The following is a 20110-nucleotide window of genomic DNA, read 5'->3' as shown; positions in this document are numbered from 1 at the left end:
ACACGCACACACACGCACACACACACACAATGTGAATGTGTGTGGGACACTCAGTATTTGTACTTTTACAGTCTAAAGACATCATGTTGCTAACTCTATTCTTCTGTCCTGGTCTGTAAGCTGATAGGGGTTTGTATTGCACGGTACCCCTGCATTCTGAGAGAGTGGCTTCTAATTATCTCCACTGTACATGGTGGATACAGAGATCAATGGAACTACAGTACTCTCCTCATTTAAAAGGGAAGACAGGCCTCTGTTTTGTTTTAGCAACTGGAGGGACTGGGATTTCTGATCTCACCTCAAGTGTGTGTGTGTGCGTGTTGTGTGTTGTGTGTTATGTGTGGTTGTGTGTGTGCATGTGTGAGCGAGTGTGTGTGTACCTCTACCCGACCGAGCGGAGGGCTTGATAAAGAGTGCAGGTCACTGTGGCAGGCAGGGCTGTCCGTGCCACTACCTGTTCAGAATCAATAAAAAGCAGGGGCCCTCAGAGGACCTGTCAGTGCTCCTGCCAACTCAGGGTGAGGTAGAGAGAGTGTTTGTGCGCGTGTGTCTGTGTATGTGTGTCTGCGCGCATGCATGTGTGTGAGTGCGGACATGTTGACTCCCAAGGTTGTGTGTAGTTATGAAGAGGTCAGGACTGTACGTGTGATAGGTAAACACTCTAGTCTCTCTACTAAAGGGCTGCAGGGAGAATACAAAGCACCCAACAGCAGGGGAACTGGATGGTCAATCAGAAAAATAGAGGGAGAGAAATAGAGGCAAAGGACATTTCCAAGACGCAGAGATAAAGAGACAAAGGAAGGTCACAGAGAGAAAAGAGAAAAGGGCAGGAAAAGAGAGAGAAATGGTTTCATTGTTGTGGCTCAGACGGTTGATAATAGCAGGGTGGGTTGATTGAGTGAATCATCACTGGAGTGTTTGGGAGCGAACGCTGTAATTTAGTTTCGAGTGATTATCATTCACACAAAGACCTGATCTCACTCCTCTGTCTCGCACAAAGAGCAGCCAGACAGACTCACTCTGAAAGGGACATTTTCACAGCCTCTGATGATGAATGAATGCGGTAATTGAAGCTTAATAGAAATTATAGTTTCATATTTCATTTAGATTTCTCCGTTAACTCATGTCAGATGAGGGATCATACAGTAGTCAAATGCTCATAGAGTTGCATGAATTAGAGGATCTCAGTAGCTCTCAGCAAGCATGTTGTGAACGTGCTCAACTAAAGAGCTGTAGAGGTCAAGGTAACTTTTTTAGGGGACCTGCTGTAGCTTGAGTGTGTGTGAGTGTGTGAGTGTGTGAGTGTGTGAGTGTGTGAGTGAGTGTGTGAGTGAGTGTGTGAGTGAGTGTGTGAGTGTGTGTGTGAGTGTGTGTGTGTGTGAGTGTGTGAGTGTGTGAGTGTGTGAGTGTGTGTGTGTGTGTGTGTGTGTGCGTGTGTGCGTGTGCGCGTGTGCGTGCGTGTGCGTGCGTGTGTGCGTGCGTGCGTGCGTGCGTGCGCAGCACAGACTGAGGCTGGTGTACTTTAAGCTCCAGTGGCACAAACGGAGATTGGTAGCTCCTTTTGCGTAGACTTTGAAATCACTGTGGAGAGCTCTTTAGTCTCTCCGTCTTGTAGCCTATGTATGAGTCATGTAGATGTCTTGCTCCAGGGATTCAGTTTTTCTTGGTCACCAAAAACTCTTGGTTCTATTATTATAAATTCTTAGCTTCAATACATATTCCAAATGGACAAAATATGATGTATTCTCAGTAAGTAAGTCCATTTGTCCCACCCAGCTCCATCCTGACCCCCCTCTCTCGTCTCGCTCTCCACCAGGAGAGCTGCTGCTGTCGGGTAAAATCTCCGGCCACACTGTGAACGGAGGCTGGACATCCTGGAGCTCCTGGTCTCAGTGCAGTAGAGACTGCAGCCGAGGGATACGTAGCCGTAAACGGACCTGTACCTCCCCTGAACCACGCCATGGGGGACAGACCTGCCTGGGACCTGCTCAGGAGTACCAGGAGTGTAATGTCACACCCTGCCCAGGTGAGATCTAGAGATACACGCGCGAACATACAGGTAACTGCAAAAATAAAGGCAACACCAACATAGTGTCTTAATAGTGTTGGGCCACCACGAGACAGAACAGCATCAATGCACCTTGGCATCAATTCTACACGTGCCTGGAACTCTATTGGAGGGATGCAACACCAGAAATTCCATAATTTGGTGTTTTGTTGATGGTTGTGGAAAACGCTGTCTCATGCAATGCTCCAGGATCTCCCATAAGTCTTCAACTGGGTTGAGATCTGGTGACTGATAAACACGCACGCACACACACACACACACACACATACACACACACCCTTTAACAGTAGAACTGCCGGGCATAGACGATCCCTCTTCAAGCTACTATTAGTTCATTACATTCCTAAAGAAAATAATGTACTTTTAACTCCATACATTTTCCCTGTCACCCAAAAGTACATTCGTAATACTTAGCAGGACAGTAAAACGGTCCAATTCACACACTTATCAAGAGAACATTGCTTATTTGAAAATGAAATCATCTGAAAAATGTTTTTAAAAGAAGCCATAGAAAGTTGGTTGCAATTTCATTTGAATCCACCAGAAACCATGTTAGAATAAGGGTGTAACGTAATAAAAAACTGTATATGGGGGTTGGAAAGGATGCAGACAATTACATTGATGGAAGCTACAGTCTATCTGCCATATTAAAGCTGATCTTAAAGATCATCCCTGGTCATCCCTACTGCTTCTGATCTGGCGGACTCACTAAACACTCGTTTGTAAATGATGTTGGAGTGTTGTAGTGTTGGGGTGTTGGAGTGTTGTAGTGTTGGAGTGTTGTAGTGCTGGAATGTGCTCCTGGCTAGTCGTTAAAAATCGAATCAAATAATAAAATGGTGCTGTCTGGTTTGCTTACTATAAGGAATTTGATATGATTTATACTTTTATTTAACTAGGCAAGTCAGTTAAGAACAGATTCTTATTTTCATTGACAGCCTAGGAACGGTAGGTTAACTGCCTTGTGCAGGAGCAGAACTACAGATTTGACCTTGTCAGCTCGGGGATTCAATCTTGCAAGCTTTCGTTTCCTAGTCCAATGCTGTAACCACTTGGCTACCTGCTGCCCCAATACTTAAGTTAAGTTTAGCAATTACATTTACTTGGGATACTAAAATATATTAACCAAATACTTTTAGATTTTTACTCGAGTCGTATTTTACTGGGTGATTTTCACTTTTACTTGAGTCATTTTCTATTAAGGTATCTTGACTTTTACTCACGTGTGACAATTGGGTACCACCACTAATTCTGACTGCAACATTCTAACATTGTAATTGATACATTCATATATGCTATCACAAAATTAATAATTAGGTTGTGTTCATGGACTTGGGTAATTGTATTTCAAATAACACCATAGCATTTTCATTAGCTTGTTATTGTAGGCTATATGTATAAAAAAAAATAAACACAAAACACCAATTCAAGTGTTCAATACATTTAATTTGTGGAGTGCCTTTGTTACAACTATGAAACAAAAGGCATGTGTGTTGGAACACATTAACAACTTCTTGATAAATAGTGAAACTCAGCACATAAGCGTTAATGGCATTATAATGAATATAAGCAGTGGCGATTTTAGCATGTAAATCTTGGTGGGGCAAACTCAAAAAAACATTCCTAGATGAATGCCAGCAAAGACACTCAACAATACATTCATTGCACTATAACGGCGACAAACAGTGCCCACAAACTGTTAGGGCCGACATAAAGCTGTCCCAATAGCAGAGCTTTCTTTTCAGCACCATAAAGTGAATCCTTACCACCGCTACACCTGGCTATCAGCGACGCCTTGTCTAGCAGTGAAACAGTTAATTCAGCCTCGTTTACTGCCTTTTTCAAAAACATAGCTGATTTGGCTGACTTGCTTAAACAAATGTGGTTTCCTACTGACAATTGAGAAGTACAAACTATGGCATAAGGGAACGATGAGCGGATAAGAGGCATTCCGTAATTTCGATTAATGAGTGAGCGACGATGGACGTAGTCGTAGGAATGTACAACGATAGAATACAGAACATGGGCTGCTCTTACAGTATTTTCCCTGTACATCAAGTCAGAACCGTAGGATAAAGGGGGCATATAAGCAGACAATGAAACCTCATAGTATTAGATGACATTTCTCAAAAACAGGTTACCCCAAGCATACTTCCAAAGTTGTGGTAAATTGGCTTAAGGACAACAAAGTCAAGGTACTGGAGTGGCCATCACAAAGCCCTGACCTCAATCCTATAGAAAAATTGTTTGCAGAACTGAAAAAGCGTGTGCGTGCAAGGAGACCTACAAACCTGACTCTGTTACACCAGCTCTGTCAGGAGGAATGGGCCAAAATCCACCCAACGTATTGTGGGAAGCTTGTGGAAGGCTACTCAAAACATTTAACCCAAGTTAAACAATTTAAAGGCAAAGCTACCAAATACTAATTGAGTGTATGTAAACTTCTGACCCACTGGGAATGTGATGAAAGAAATAAAAGTGGAAATAAATCATTCTCTCTACTATTATTCTGACATTTCACATTCTTAAAATAAAGTGGTGATCATAACTGATCCTAATAATAATATGTTTTGTTGTGTTATTTGTTTTGTCTTTTCTGGTGGATTAAACTGAAATTGCAACTAATCACGGCCAACCTAAGAAATATATTTAACAATAGAATTCTCCCCCTACCCTCTATTGTCCAGCTACCTGCTAATAGCCATGATGGTGCTATACAATGTAACCATGTGTGTTTGAAAGAGTATTTTCCAGTAAGCAACTATTTGTTTCCCTTCATTAGACAACTTTGTTCCAATATTTCTGTAATTCAGTGATATTTATTCCCATAGTAATTTGTTAGGGATCCATAACTAATTTAACATCGGCATTTTGAAAGAGTATTTGTATCATTATTTTATTAAATAAGTCATAAAGATGCTGATGAAGAAATACAGTATTGTACTTTTACATTTGGATAATAAAGCATTTAAAGCATTTTGAAGATATACGTTTATTAGGCTATAGCAGAACAGCATAACGGTTCGGGCGGCCCTTGCTGTGCCTGGTGAGCAGTTGGTCAAGTTCTGTTGTCAGAGAGGAATGGAAATGTCAGGGTGAACCGACGACCTGATGAACCCAGCAGGTATGTTGACTCTGCCTGTCGGAGGTGTACCTGAGGTGTACCTGGCATGGATTGTGACTCCATCTCGTTCCTCGCCCTCTTCAACGCGTCATTCTCCGCCTGACTCTCCACCAATGCCACCTGGCTCCAATACATCAGCTGTCGCCCGTATCTCTGCCCTCAGATAATGTTTCTCTTTCTGCTGGTCTGCCTTCAATGACTTGATCTCGGTCTTCAAAGTTTGAATCTGATCCATGTGCACCTTCATCAGATGAGCAGAATGGTACTGCCCTGAGTCCTCATCGATTACAGTGGCCTATGATAGAAACTGTAGATCAATTAAGAATTAAAAGTGACTCCAATACACAAATACTGTGTACAAAACACATTCACGTTTTTGGTACACAATCATTTTTAGATTTTTCATTTTTATTTAACCTTTATTTAATTATTGAATGTATTACATAGTATGCCTACACATTGATAGGCAATATATATACTGTAAATATATTAAAGAAAATGCACTGAAGGCAAAATACCTTTCGTGGTCCTCTCGTGGTTACGGCCCTAACCCTGGAACGGGTAGCACCATAGAAAGAAGCTGGCTTGATGAAAACAATGTCCCTTTTGTTTCACTCTTTGGTCGCAATGTCATTTTTTGCAGGTAGGGGGATGTTCACACCTACAGTAGCTGGGCTATAAAGTGTCTATTGTCCTGCTAATCAGGCTACAAGTGTTTGAAAACATGTTTTCAAAATGCCCCCAGCTGTCCATCACTACTGTAAATATAAACACAACATCTTGTTTCCATCTTGTTTCCATTCTTTATTGTAACCACAGTGTCAAACTATTTGTATCTACCTTTCCAATTACTTTTAGAGATCGGGATTAATTTGATTAATATTATGGTGTTTCTATTCCAAGAATAATGAAAAACCCTCTGGGTTTCCGTTAGGTTGGAATGGAAAATATGTTGCTGTCCAATGTGACAGTTGAGAGTACAGTACTGAGCTCTTTAGCTAAAGAATCCCCATGTCGTGCGGGCACGCGGGAGACCGGGTTCAATCCCCTGACGGTGAGGAAGGAGTAGGCTGTCATTGTAAATAAGAATTTGTTCTTAACTGACTTGCCTTGTTAAATAAAGGTTACACTAAGAACATAACATGTCTACACCCTAATTGTATAATTGTAGTCTAACCAATACCCAAACGGAGATTCAGTCAAAATAAAAAATCACATTGATTTATCAAGACCAGTCCCCATGCTTGTCTCAGAGCAAAGCAGAATAGTTAGAAACTATTGCTTCTAGACATGGTAGCCCAAATGATGGGCAACTGGGCATTTTTACACATGGCCCTAAACATGATGGGATGTTAATTGCTTAATTAACTCAGGAACCACACCTGTGTGGAAGCACCTGCTTTCAATATACTTAGTATCCTTCATTTGATCAAGTGTTTCCTTTATTTTGGCAGTTACCTGTACATACACACACGACTCTGGTTCCAGGTGAGACACAGTACACACTTACTCTACATCCACACACACAACCCTATAATAATATGAATAATTACAATAATAAATTGCATTTGTAGAGTGCTTTTCATTTACACACAGAGTGAAAACACGAATGCTTCAGTAATATGACATCCATGAGAAATTAATAAAGAAATAAAGAAATTAGAATAAATATCCTCATAATGAGTATAATGAAGCACAAAACTACACAATAGGAATGTGTTTAAGTCAGGAGGTGTGACGAAGACACAAATTTACAGCTGGAATCAGAGACACAATCCCCACAGCGTGTAAGACTGTAATTACATTTCAAGGCAATTATACCGCTAGCTACGGGGAGCTGTGTGCGTGTGTGCATGCACATGCACTCTTGCATGCACTAACTTGTGCGTTTGTGTGCGAGTCTCAATCTCTGTTGTGAACAGCCAAAGAAGACAATGCGTCTGTTTCTCCAGTCTTCTACCTGAGGGGGGAACGGAAAGGAAGCAATTGTAATTAAATTAGTGTTCATAGTGACTGTAGAAGGAAATGTGCTATCTAAATGGAAATCCTCCTGCTTAGCTTCTTAATTAAAGAGAACACATGGCATCACACACACACACACACACACACACACACACACACACACACACACACACACACACACACACACACACACACACACACACACACACACACACACACACACACACACACACACACACACACACACAGACACAAAAACACACAACAAGGAGTTTGTTTCAAATCATTATTAATCAGTCTTATTTGAAAGGAGTGCAAAGTTAGCATCTCGCTAACAGCCTGACCGGTGTCTGATAACGCCTTCAACAACAACTATCCATCATAATACTGTATGTGCTGACACAGAACCAAAGCTGGGATTTTAGCTGTTAATTTATTCACTGGAGAGAACCTGTCTGTCTCATCATGAATGAGGCTATGAATGGGGAGCATTGAGTTGCTGACCTACCACATTCTCACTGATGCTCTTTGAGTTGATCGAAGATCCATCATCCCAGTTACCTTGAGGGTTTAACTGCTAATGCTACGGTGCCTTCAGAATGTATTCATACCACTTGACTTATTGCACAATTTGATGTGTTACAGCCAGAATTCAAAATGTATTAAATAGATGTCTCATCCATATACACACAATACCCCATAATGACAAAGTGGAAACATGTTTTTAGGACTTTTGCTAATGTATCTCAAATGAAATACAAAAATATCTAATTTACATAAGTATTCACACACCCTTAGTCAATATGTTGTCGAAGCACCTTTAGCAGCAATTGTAACTGTGAGTCTTTCTGGGTAAGTCTCTAAGAGCTTTTCACACCTGGATTACGCTACATTTTCCAATGTATTATTTTCTAAATTCTTCGAGCTCTGTCAAATTGGTTGTTGATCATTGTTAGACAACCATTTTCAGGTCTTCCAATATATTTTTAAGAAGATTTCATTCAAAACTGTAACATTCACTGTCATTCACTGTCAACATTCACTGTCTTCTTGGTAGGCAACTCCAGTGTAGATTAGGCCTTGTGTTTTAGGTTGTCTGACAGAAAGCAGACTGAATCAGGTTTTCCTCTAGGATTGTGCCTGTGCCTAACTCCATTCCGTTTATTTTTTATCCTGTAAAACTCCCAAGGCCTTAACGTTTACAAGCATACCCATAACATGATGCAGCCACCACTATACTTGAAAATATGGAGAGTGGTACTCAATAATGTGTTGTATTGGATTTGCCTGTATCTTTGTAGTGACTGGGTGTATTGATACACCATCCAAAGGGCAATTAATAACTTCAACAATCTCAAAGGGATATTCAATGTCATCTTTTTTTCTTCTTCCCATCTGCCAATAGGTGCCCTTCTTTGCTAGGCATGCCAAAACCTCCCTGGTCTTTGTGGTTGAATCTGTGTTTAAAATTCACAGAGTGTATGTGTGGGGTACAGATATGAGGTAGTCGTTCAAAAATCATGTTGAACTATTATTGCACATTCAGTCCATGCAACTTATGTGACTTGTTAAGCACATTTTTAGTACTGAACCTATTTAGGCTTGCCATAACAAAGGGGTTGACTCACGACAATTGAGCTTTTCTTTCTTAACTAATTTGTAAACATTTAGAAAAACATTCCACTTTCACATTATGGGGTATTGTGTGTATGGAAGTGACAAAAAAATCTGAATTTAATACATTTAAAATGCAGGCTGTAACACAACAAAATGTGGGGAAAAATCACGGGGTGTGAATACTTTCTGAAGGCCCTGTAGCTCTTAGCTTTCCCCTTTGACACTTACTCACCTGGAGTGAACTGCCGGGTTACTTCAGGATAAGCCCTGTGTGTTCCGTGTGGCTCACTTGGTAGAGCATGGCACTTGCAGTGCCAGGATTGAGTCTTCGATTCCCATTTATGCACTCACTACTGTAAGTTCTTCTGGTTAAGAATGTCTGCTAAAATGTCAAAAAATGGAATGATTTACTATAGCTCTAAGCTAGCAAACTAAACATACAGCTATTCTGTGGGCTTGAATTGCAGGAGCAGCAGTCACCCTCCAGTTCTATTGATGCAGACAATGGAGACTTATCAAGTCACCTGAATCGAAGAGATTTCATAGGAATGGTGCAACTTTGCATAGTGTGAATAATAATGAATAGTAATTTAGTTTAAATTAGCCCTCGTCTGGAAGTGTGATAATATTTTCGACGTAGGCCACGCCTCAAGACATAATCCATCCGCTGGTTAATCCAGGGCCTTTGAGAGAAAGGGGGAGAGAGAGAGGGGGGAGAGAGAGAGGGAGGGGGAGGGGGAGAGAGAGAGGGAGGGGGGAGAGAGAGGGGAGAGAGAGAGAGAGAGGGAGAGAGAGGGAGAGAGAGGGAGAGGGGGGGAGAGGGGAGAGGGAGAGGGAGAGGGAGAGAGGGAGAGATGTCTGAAGTCCATCTGGTTTAGAAACAAATGAATCTTTCCTAGTTTTCTGCAGCGGCTGATGGAGATGAGACTATCCATCATGTGCAGGCAAGAATCGACTGATGTGTCATTTTACCATAGAGAAATTACACAGAGATGACAAAGACCAAGGGAACTTCAATTACCACACAGCCAGTGCCTTACAGGTTGAGCTGTTTAAAACCAATTCTGAAATGGTCCTGAAAATAGATTTTTCTCCTCAGATGAAGTGAAAGGATTTTGTTCTCAGTCTTTACTGAGAGGCCTTTTTTCGTTTGACGTTTTGTCCTTCCCTGACATGTCGTCGAAGACGAAGGACAGTTCTAGGACAAAGCAAGAACAGCACAATGAGATTTTGCGTTTGCCCTGACGTCGAGACATTACAGTATTCTTTAAAGTTGTGTTTGTCTGTTTGGTCTCTTGTTTGATTCCTGGTGACGTTTTCTGTTACCATGTTTACACTGGTTTAATTAGCAGAAGGACCTCTCCTCCTTCCTCTGTCTGTCACACTGTGTGTGTGTGTGTGTGTGTGTGTGTGTGTGTGTGTGTGTGTGTGTGTGTGTGTGTGTGTGTGTGTGTGTGTGTGTGTGTGTGTGTGTGTGTGTGTGTGTGTGTGTGTGTGCGTGTTAACGTGTTTGGATCTAGTTCAGTTGTGACAGCTAGCAGGTTTTGTTTCATCCAACTACTCAAACCAACCCCCTCATCTCCTCTCCCCCTCCATACTCTCCACTAATTAACGAAGGGAAATTAACCATCAAGTCCTTCTTGTTTTTCCTCCCTTCGTGTGATGCCAAGCACTAGACGTCACACACACAGGAACACACACACACTCATACACTGTACAGTACACACATGGACTCTAATTCTCAACAACTTAACAACAAGTACTTGCCTCAACACCCCCCTCCCGCTATCTCCTCCTGTGTAGTGGACGGTAGCTGGTCGTGCTGGTCTGGCTGGTCTAAGTGTTCAGTGACATGTGGAGGGGGACACTATATGAGGACGCGCACCTGCAACAACCCCCCACCAGCCTACGGAGGAGATATCTGTCTGGGACTGCACACTGAAGAGGCTCTCTGTAACACACAATCATGTCCAGGTACACACACACATACACACACGTAGGCATGCACACACACACACAATCACACAGACCATCAGTTTTCTCTTTGACTCTTGGCATGTGTATTCAGCAGCCCAGTAATCTGATGTGGTTATGTTTTGTCTCCAGAGAGTTGGTCTAACTGGTCTGAATGGTCCCAGTGTGACAGTGCTGGCTCCCAGCTGCGTGTCCGTCACTGTGACATCCTGTTCCCTACTGGAAACCAGTGTTCAGGAAACCACACTGAGACCAGGGCCTGCCCACCTGACTCCAACTTTATACCAGGTAATACACACATGTACTGATAAACACACACACGCACACATTTATGCATGCACACACACACATACACACACATTCACACAAATACACGCACACACACACACATGCATAGACCAGATAGTGTTTATGTGTATCCAGACAGGGGTCTCCCTTATTGACAGTGTGTAATGTGAGACACACCAGAACATTGATTTCTACTGCACCAGTGGATAATTAGACCTCTTTCTCTCTCTCTGAGTTCTGAGGCTCAGTCAAACACACCCATTGATGTCTTCAACAATGATGTGTTCTACATAGTATCAATGGACACAATGCTACTCGAGCTACCAGAGCCGGATAGATTTTATACCGCAGAATGCTTTAGACTAACTAACACTTAGCAACCAATAAAACATGATTATTTCTTCAAAACTGCTCCAGTGATATGACAGTAGCCTATGCTAGGTGATAAGTGTGAGTACACTCTTAGAAAAAAAGGGTTCCAAAAGAGTTCTACCTGGAACCAAAAAGGTTTCTATCTGGAACCAAAAAGGGTTCTCTTATGGGGGCAGCCAAAGAACCCTTTTTGGTTCCAGATAGAAACCTTTTAGGTTCCAGGTAGAATTCTTTTGGGTTCCATGTAGAACCCTTTACACAGAGGAACCCCAAATAGTTCTACCTCGAACTCAAAAGGGACTCTACCTGGAACAAAAAAAGGGTTCTTCAAATGGTTCTCATATGGGGACAGCTGATGAACCCTTTTAGGTTCTAGATAGCATCTTTTTTTCTAAGAGTGTACACTTTATCTTTCTGAAACACCAGTTTGTCTTTAGTTCCTTATCACTCATCTGTTTTAATGGGAATGCCACTCGATTAAGTGTCGTTAGTAGGGTTGTGTACTTCATTTCCCGTAATGAGGCCAGATACACTAATTATCATACAGTACTTATCATAAAACTCTTCAGGTGTCTAGTGATGGGCTTTATCATCCTCTGGTTCATTCTCAATATAATGTTCAAAGACCTCAACATTATCTATACCGTTTTGTCAAGGGAACAAGTGTGTTCTTCTGTTCAGCATCTCTTTTAATTTTCTCTTTTACAGAAGTCTCCATTGCTCGTTCAAGTCAGGAGGAGAGAAGATGCGGAGGTATGAGTGTGTATGGGTTTAATGTAGTGTGATAATGTAGTGTGATAGTGTAATAATGTAGTGTGATAGTGTGATAATGTAGTGTGATAGTGTAATAATGTAGTGTGATATTTAGTGTAGTATGAAAGTGTGATAATGTAGTCTGGTAATGCAATAATCTAGTGTGATAATGTAGTGTGCTAGTGTAATGTAGTGTGACATTTAATGTAGTGTGAAAGTATGATAATGTAGTGTGGCCGTGTGATAATGTAGTGTGATAGTGTAGTGTGTTCGCGTGATAATGTAGTGTGATCGTGTATTAATGTCATGTGGTAGTGTGATAATGTGGTGTGCTAGTGTGTTAATGTAGTTTGATATTTGATGTAGTGTGAAGGTGTGATATAGTGTGGCCGTGTGATAATGTAGTGTGATCGTGTAATAATGTCGTGTGGTAGTGGGATAATGTGGTGTGCTAGTGTGTTAATGTAGTTTGATATTTGATGTAGTGTGAAGGTGTGATAATATAGTGTGCTATTTGTTGGTATCAATAATGAATTCATCCACACTTATTAACGTGACATCAATCATTGCGCAGTCAACTTATTTTGACCATTGAAAACATTTTTCTCTCTCTTTTTCCCTTCTCCAGATTTCAACCTGTTCCATATGATTGCTGTAGGCCTGAGTAGTTCTATCATGGGTTGTTTGGTCACTTTACTAGTGTACACCTACTGCCAGCGCTACCAGCAGCAGTCTCACGATGCTACGGTCATCCACCCCATCTCAGCAGCACCACTCAACACCTCCATCACCAACCACATCAACAAACTGGACAAATATGACTCGGTGGAGGCCATTAAGGTTTGTATACTATCACACTCTGTGGCCTTCTAGAACATTCCAGGCTCACCTATACCTCTGGGCTGGTCTATAGTACTGTAGCTTTTTGTACTTGTGTGTGTGTGGTCCTGCGTCTACTCTGTGTGACTGCACTGTTCTGTGTCTATAGCCATATATAGCCATACACTGCTTTCTCATAAGTTACTAACAACATACATCACAATATACATACTGTAAGTTACTTATATGTAGTGAATAGGTTCCAGGTCTTCATTCTAAAAGAGTTGTTTAATATCAGTGGATCATCCTGGTTTAACTCAATAATAAATCAATAATATTAGTTAGTTATATTATCTCTGAGATTACTCTTGACACAAGGCTTGGTTTTGGAAAGACTTAGTTTAGAATTCTATGAAGTCAGGGGGTTAAGCAGTTGAGACACTATTTTATGTGAGTTAGCATATCGTGTGGACAGAGAGCTAGCTTTCAGAAGAGTATTCATCTCCTATAAATGACTGAACAGACACGCCATCTAAAGTGAATGGAGTCTCTGACGCAGATCTAGAATGCAGTTTCCATAGCAGAATAAAGATTTGAAAAGTATCCATCTATCATGTAATTAGTGTCTGGTGTGTGAGCATAATCTAGTTTGCAGTTACGGATAGAGGATAATATGAATATGGACAATGCTCGTTTGGCTAAGTGAAAAACTCTAAAAGAGCCATTTAAAAAAAATTCAAAGCGTATTATTCCTCAGTCTTTACTCTTGTTTTAATGGCTGGGTTGTACAGCTGAATATACATATTCTAAAAGTGAGAAGAGTGATTCTGTCATTTCATTTTGTATTGTAGGAGAAAGAAGAACACCTGACACTATAATTCCTAAAGCTTCGTTCTTTGTTTGATTAAAATAATATCTTTATCATCCAGGTGAGCTCGGAAAGATTTTGCTCTAGAGCGCCGTTGAGACAAAGGCAGTGAGTGTAGCTGAAAGAATGCCACTTTTGATGATTCAGTAGTGTGCCCTTTCTTATGGAGGGCATAGAATGACCATGTAGTCCCCTGCACCTACAGTAGCACAGACCACCTGTCTTCCTCAATGGGTACATTAGAACTTAGTCGTCGATTGTGGCTCCAGTGAGGATGACTGTTGCCCGTTCCTCTGCTCCCGCAGCCCGATGTGTCCGTACTCTTGACCCTGGACGAACCTGGCATGCGTCAGCCTCTGTCTGCTAACATGGCCGTGTCCATGCGTGGCCTGGAGATTTTCTACTAACTTTCTACTGACCTCTGACCTCTACAACATCCCGCCTCTTGACTCTCCTCCTAGCCTATCAGCAACCTCCTTCCTCTTCCTCCCCACCGCGCCCCCACTTCCTGTGGCGCTTCTGTGTGCGGCAGGTTGGGGTAGACTCAGTTTCTCTCTCATTGCTCGGAAATCCCATTATTTCATATTCATCCCATAGGGCAAGAGGAAGGCAACTGCGGTCTTCAAGAGCCGTAATGTCTGCTGGTTTTCTCTTCTCTCTTTGGCACTTAATCAGTTAGTCAGTAGCTCTGGTGCTTTTAGGGATAGGTCATCCCTCTTCTATCACTCTTCACTTTGGTCAGGTTCTTAATTGATCAATTGGTTGATTGATCAGAGAGTGCACTCGCCTGGTCTCTCAGGTCTCGATCAGAAGGAAATGATGAAAACAAGCAGACATTGAGGCTCCTGAGGACCAGATTTGCCCCCCACCCTGCCATAGGACTACCCATAGACTTGTGAGAAGGCAGTGTATTTTCCACTCATCTCTTTCCGTTCTAAAACGTCCACCATGTTCTGACTCTTCTCATTTGCATGTGTTTGTTTTTCCCTTTTCTGTCTTTCTCTGTCTTATTAGCTCTGTTTGGCTTTCTAATGATGGGTTACCATGGAGAAAAGGGAACTCGTAACTCCTTCTGTTTTCTCCGTAGCTGTCCTCTTTCTTTTTTATCTCTAATGCCACCCCACTGTTCAACAGATTTTGTTTACTCCACTAAAAACACTCCCTAATCACTCTTTAGCCAATTAAGCACAGTTAAGGAAGAAAGGCAGAGTAGACGAAGTCTGAGAACAGCTGGTTAATGGTTGAGGGCAGCCATGGGGCCACTGGCAGAGATACAAGAAATGACTGTTTCAGACAGATTTCGACTTTTGAGAATGTATATTTTGTTCCATTTTAGACATGGAAATTGACTTTAGACTCAACCAATAACACATGATTCGATCTTTAAGTTATGTTTGTCGCCTCTGTGTGCAAGCCATTTAAATGTGATCGAGACAGAGTAATATTATGTGTGTTTGTGCTCAGCACTCACAACCCTATCAGGTGATATACGGATCCATCAATCAAGAACAAACGCAGCATCATCAAGTGCTGAATTATGTCGCCTCCAGGGGCTTTCAGAATGCACTTAGCCAAGACAATAAGACAGAGGGGCGCACGCACATCAATTTAGCAAACTGCTGAGGTTGTACTGAGCGCAGGGTGCTTAACTCACAGAAATGTATGGTATCTCCATAGAACCACAGAGAAGGGTACTACAGAGATACCCTGTGGCCCTTCCTTATTTTCTGACCACTTTTTCTTCTTCATCTTTTTTCTTTGATTAATATTTTTTTAAATTGAACTCGTCCTCAGGGATTTGGAGATGTGAAAGCCATGAAAGCTGCTGATGTAGAGACATTAGAGAGGAGATCAATGGACATATGGTTTCTCATCATAATACACCAGCTCAGTGGTTATCATTTTGCCAGCCTGTTGTTGTTAGTGCTTTGGCCTTGCTCATTGAAATGCTTTATTCATGTAGGGACCTCCTGTTGATTTGTATATTGTCGTCTCATAAACGCTACCAAGGTTTATTTTTCTGTTTGACGTATTCCTTTTACCTTGCACTCTCCCATCTAGACTGAATCATTATTTGATCCTTACAATACAGTTGACACTGACACATCTCTCTCTTCCTCTCTCCATCTCCCCTCTCTTGCTCTCGCTCTCTTCCTATTCTCTCTCTGTCCTTCACAGGCTTTCAATAAGAACAACCTGATTCTGGAGGAAAGAAATAAGTACTTCAACCCCCAGCTAGCTGGGAAAACATACACCAACGCATACTTCACGGACCTTAACACTTACGATGACTATTAACCCTTCGTTGGGCTACAGCACCGGGGATACACACCCTTGTGCAGACAACAACCCCACTCCACTCGCTTTGACTATGTCATATTTTTTTCTGCTTTGTGGTTTCTAATGTAATTTGTGACATTTTATGTGGGACCCTCCTACTCTGGGACACTTAGGCAGCTGCCATTCAATCAAATTACAGACGGACAGTGATGTCATCAAAGGGACATGCCCAATTTACTTTCCTTCGGGTGCTCTGATGGGGTTCACTGGGAATGTTCAACTTCGGAAAAACAAAAAACAACAAGATCCTGACTTGACTCTCAAACATGGAGACAACTGGAATTTCGTTTTTTTCATGGAAGGAAAAATAAAATAAAAATATATATTAAAAAAACATATATATATATAAATATATATATATATAAACTTAAAGAGCTGTCTGAATGGGATGGATCCCTCTATGATTTCCTGTGAATTATCTGATTCCAGAACTGTGTCTGTTCTGGGGGAAGAAAACCACCTAACTGCTTTGCATGAATTCATCTGACGTGTTTTTTCTGTCGCTCTGTTCAGTTCTGCATGGTTGGTCACATTCCACTCCACTGGTCTGTAGTCCAATAACTGCTCCGTCTAGAGAGAGGCTATACGGACATACCTGGTGCCGTGTTGACGTATGTCGCTCAGCTGAGAGCCGAGTGAAGACAAATGGATTCAGTTCAGTCAGTTGTCCTGATGAGCCCTTCCCAGCTAGCTAGTTTGCTTGTGGCTAGAAACTTCAGCAAGAATTTAAAACTTGTCTGCCGAAGTTGGGATTTGGGAGTGTTCAGAATCATTCAGTTTTTATAATAATAATAAATAAATAATGGAGACGTAATGCTGTAACTGTAGATTTACGGTGCTTTAGCTGTCATCCTGGCTTGATATTAGCTACACTATCTAGCTACTTCCTCCTCCTAACTGCGGCAAGCGGGAGCGAAGAACACTGCCCCGTGTTGTGTTGCCGGCTTGTAGCGCAAACTCTCCCAAATGAGCAGTGGACTGTATCACTGTGACATCCAGATGGTTACTACCAATATTAGTAGGACGCTATCCCACTCAAAATAAAAATCAAGTGGCATGGTTAGGGTCATTTGCACCGGCTCGTCATTATGTTACCTAATTGGCATGTCATTGGCATGACATACAGATGGTGACCAATAGCCTACAACTACTTTCTCCCTCGCCCATCAAAATAAACACAGCTTTCTTTTACAAGTTGTAACTAGCGCCATGCTGCTGCTGCTAGCTAGCCAGCATAAACTATCTAACGGGGAAGGGCTCATCGGGATGACTGACTGAACCGAAATCATTAGTCTCCACTGGACTCTCAGCTGCACAATATATGTCATCAATTTGGGCCAGATGTGTCTGTATAGCCACTCCCCTTCATCTGCTGTGCTAGGGTCCTACAGCGTACCCCAAATGGGGTGGCCTTAGTGATGCCTGATGAATTGACCCAACTACTATGCTCAACGTTAGATAGTCACGTGCTTAGCGTACCCAGGGTAGCTGTCACTCAATAGCTACCCAATTTTAGACTTTTGTTAAACCGATCTAGTGCTTTTAACCATCTACCTGTGACAGCTATCGATCAGAATGTAGATATTTTAGAGATGTGACCATATTTCTTTCTTTTACAGGGCTGGCGTCAGTTTAGCAGTTAGCAATGGTTGAGATATCAGTGTACAATCTTTTTTGCTTTTTGTTGATGTTATTGTACAGTGAGCTCATTTAGAAGCATATATATATGTCTCTGTAGCTTTTATAGGTCCATTTACTCAATGTCAGTGTTAAAAATAATAATTTTCTTTGTTTTTGCGAAGAAGTAATGAGTTCATGCAAGTAGATTGGATAAATTTGAAAGGAAAGAATGGTCAGGAATATGTAACTAGATCATGCTTAAGCTGTCGTCATAGAGGAGAGCGGGGGCAATTGTAACACTTTTTATATTTTCATCTATTGCTCAGAGACAACCTGAGCTAGGCCAGTCATTTTTATATATCAGAAACTAACATTTGTCTCCTAATCATTCATACCATTTATATGTCTGTACATAAGATGGTCAGATCCCAATATAGATTTTAATCAGAAAAGTCCTGTGTCAGGGGTCAAATGTAACACCTAAAAAAGAACCCAAATAACATGATAAATTATCGTATTATCACAGACATATATAATGATTTTGCAATAAATATACATATTCTATGTAAGTAATCAATATTTACAGTAACACCCTGTGCATGGCCATTCAGTTCATCTCCAAACCTCTTGAATAGTCTGATAGTGCCCAGATTATATATTTTTACAACTTATATGGCACTCTACATAGGATCCAATGTTAGTTACTATTTGTAATAATAATTTTAAAGGTTGAGTAAGTAAGACTTTTCTCCACAAATGTACCAACATGTATATTATGCCGTATGTAAATAGTTTATGATTAGTGAATGCCATAATGTAGTTACTTTGTTAGATGCTTCTCCCTATTAGCTGCAATCTTCTTTTTTTTCAAAGCCATTTTAGCGATCACCCTAGCTGTTCGGTCTGAAAACATTTACACGTCATGGGAATTTGTCACACTATGATGTCGACTCCTTCCGAGGCACGTGTTGATAGGCAACACCACTGCACTTGCCATGGCAGGCCTGCTCACCTCCATGCTCAAAGCCAGTGTGAGAAACATGCAGCATTTGTGCAATGAAACTAAACAAATACGTCACTCAAAACAAATGCAAAACGTATTTGCTAAAATCCAAGATAGTGATGTTGGACAAAGCAAGGAGGATGAACTTCAAAACGTAATATAGTTTCATTGGAATTTGCAGCTGTTGTTGGTAAGTAATGAATCTGCTTCCTTTGACATGACTTACCTTATCCAAGTTAAAATCACTTGTTTTCATAAGTTGTCTTCTTGGCTCATGGTAATTTTAACATTGCATTGCAATTACCCCAAAAACCCTAGCAGCCATGACAAAACCTCATGTGCCTAACAAAAGACAACAATAGTGGCACATGTCAATCATGTCAATGGTGAGCCAACATATAGTAATGCAAATGATGCTAGTTTGAATTCTTGGACATTAATGCTCAGGACAGTATAAGAAAAATACAGCTGCTGGAAAACAAATACTTTCACCCCTAAACAAACATTTGCCAATAAAGTGTGAAAATAGTAGGGAGAGAACCTAAATGGACATGTGCTGAGGGATTTTGAATCATTCTAGCTGATTTCTGTGTGGAGGAATTCAAGGTGTTACAGTTGCCACTGTTCTCCCCTACTTTGTATAGTTTTTATAATTTTGGAATTCATAATTTTGAAACTGTTTGTTCACAATTGTTGATTTGGCCGTGTGGCTTAATGAATTGATTCTGTCTGGGGTTGTAGTAACAGACATGGAGATAGTGCTTTACAAACATCCTTCTCCAGAACCTGAAGTGGTACTTTTCAAGGTGTAATATCTCTGTTTTGTTTAATGATGATGTACATCTATAACTGAGTGAAATATTCAGTATGTTGGTTTCTTCAATGTTTTCAATTGTAACTAACTCTTTTTTTATATGTTTGCTTGTTTTATTGTGCATAAATTAAAAACCGCTTGGTACACTTCAGGGTTGTCATAGTCTACACTAACTAACAGAAACACACTCTAACATCAAAGAAAAATACTTACTGTTGGGAGAGCTACGTGAATCACTCAAGACTACGGTAACAGACTCTTTTAGCCTTTACAAGAGTCTGTTAACAAGTCCATAGTGATGAATGGCATCAGTAGCAATGGAAGGATACATGAAGGATACAGATGCAGAGAGGGGGTGGTTAGGTCTAATGGATCTATATGACGTAGCGAAGCACAGCAGTGTTATTCTCCATCAACCTTCAACCTGACGGGCCATCTGTGTGCAAAGGGTAATGGAGTGTGTGTGCATGTGCGTGTGTGCATGTGCG

The 20110-nt window shown here is 41.1% G+C and overlaps 1 protein-coding gene across 3 annotated transcripts in view; it reads left to right on the top strand.

Moving 5' to 3' along the window:
* Positions 1 to 19771, top strand: part of sema5a (sema domain, seven thrombospondin repeats (type 1 and type 1-like), transmembrane domain (TM) and short cytoplasmic domain, (semaphorin) 5A) — a 202208-nt gene extending 182437 nt beyond the window's left edge. For 2 of the 3 annotated variants that reach the window (XM_042298964.1, XM_042298963.1), the window contains 6 exons: positions 1817 to 2026; positions 10575 to 10745; positions 10878 to 11033; positions 12114 to 12158; positions 12787 to 12998; positions 16024 to 19771. In XM_042298964.1, coding sequence (XP_042154898.1) covers positions 1817 to 2026; positions 10575 to 10745; positions 10878 to 11033; positions 12114 to 12158; positions 12787 to 12998; positions 16024 to 16143 — 914 coding nt within the window. In that variant the 3' untranslated portion in view covers positions 16144 to 19771. Of the gene's footprint in view, positions 1 to 1816; positions 2027 to 10574; positions 10746 to 10877; positions 11034 to 12113; positions 12159 to 12786; positions 12999 to 14150; positions 14378 to 16023 lie in introns of all 3 variants that reach the window. The other variant, XM_042298965.1, reaches the window with a different exon arrangement.
* The last annotated feature ends 339 nt before the right edge of the window (positions 19772 to 20110 follow it).

This window comes from Oncorhynchus tshawytscha, linkage group LG16 (genome assembly GCF_018296145.1).
Source record: "Oncorhynchus tshawytscha isolate Ot180627B linkage group LG16, Otsh_v2.0, whole genome shotgun sequence".
Lineage (NCBI taxonomy): Eukaryota > Metazoa > Chordata > Actinopteri > Salmoniformes > Salmonidae > Oncorhynchus > Oncorhynchus tshawytscha.
The sequence above is the reverse complement of the archived record's forward strand: the minus strand, read 5'-3'. Positions and strand labels throughout refer to the sequence as shown.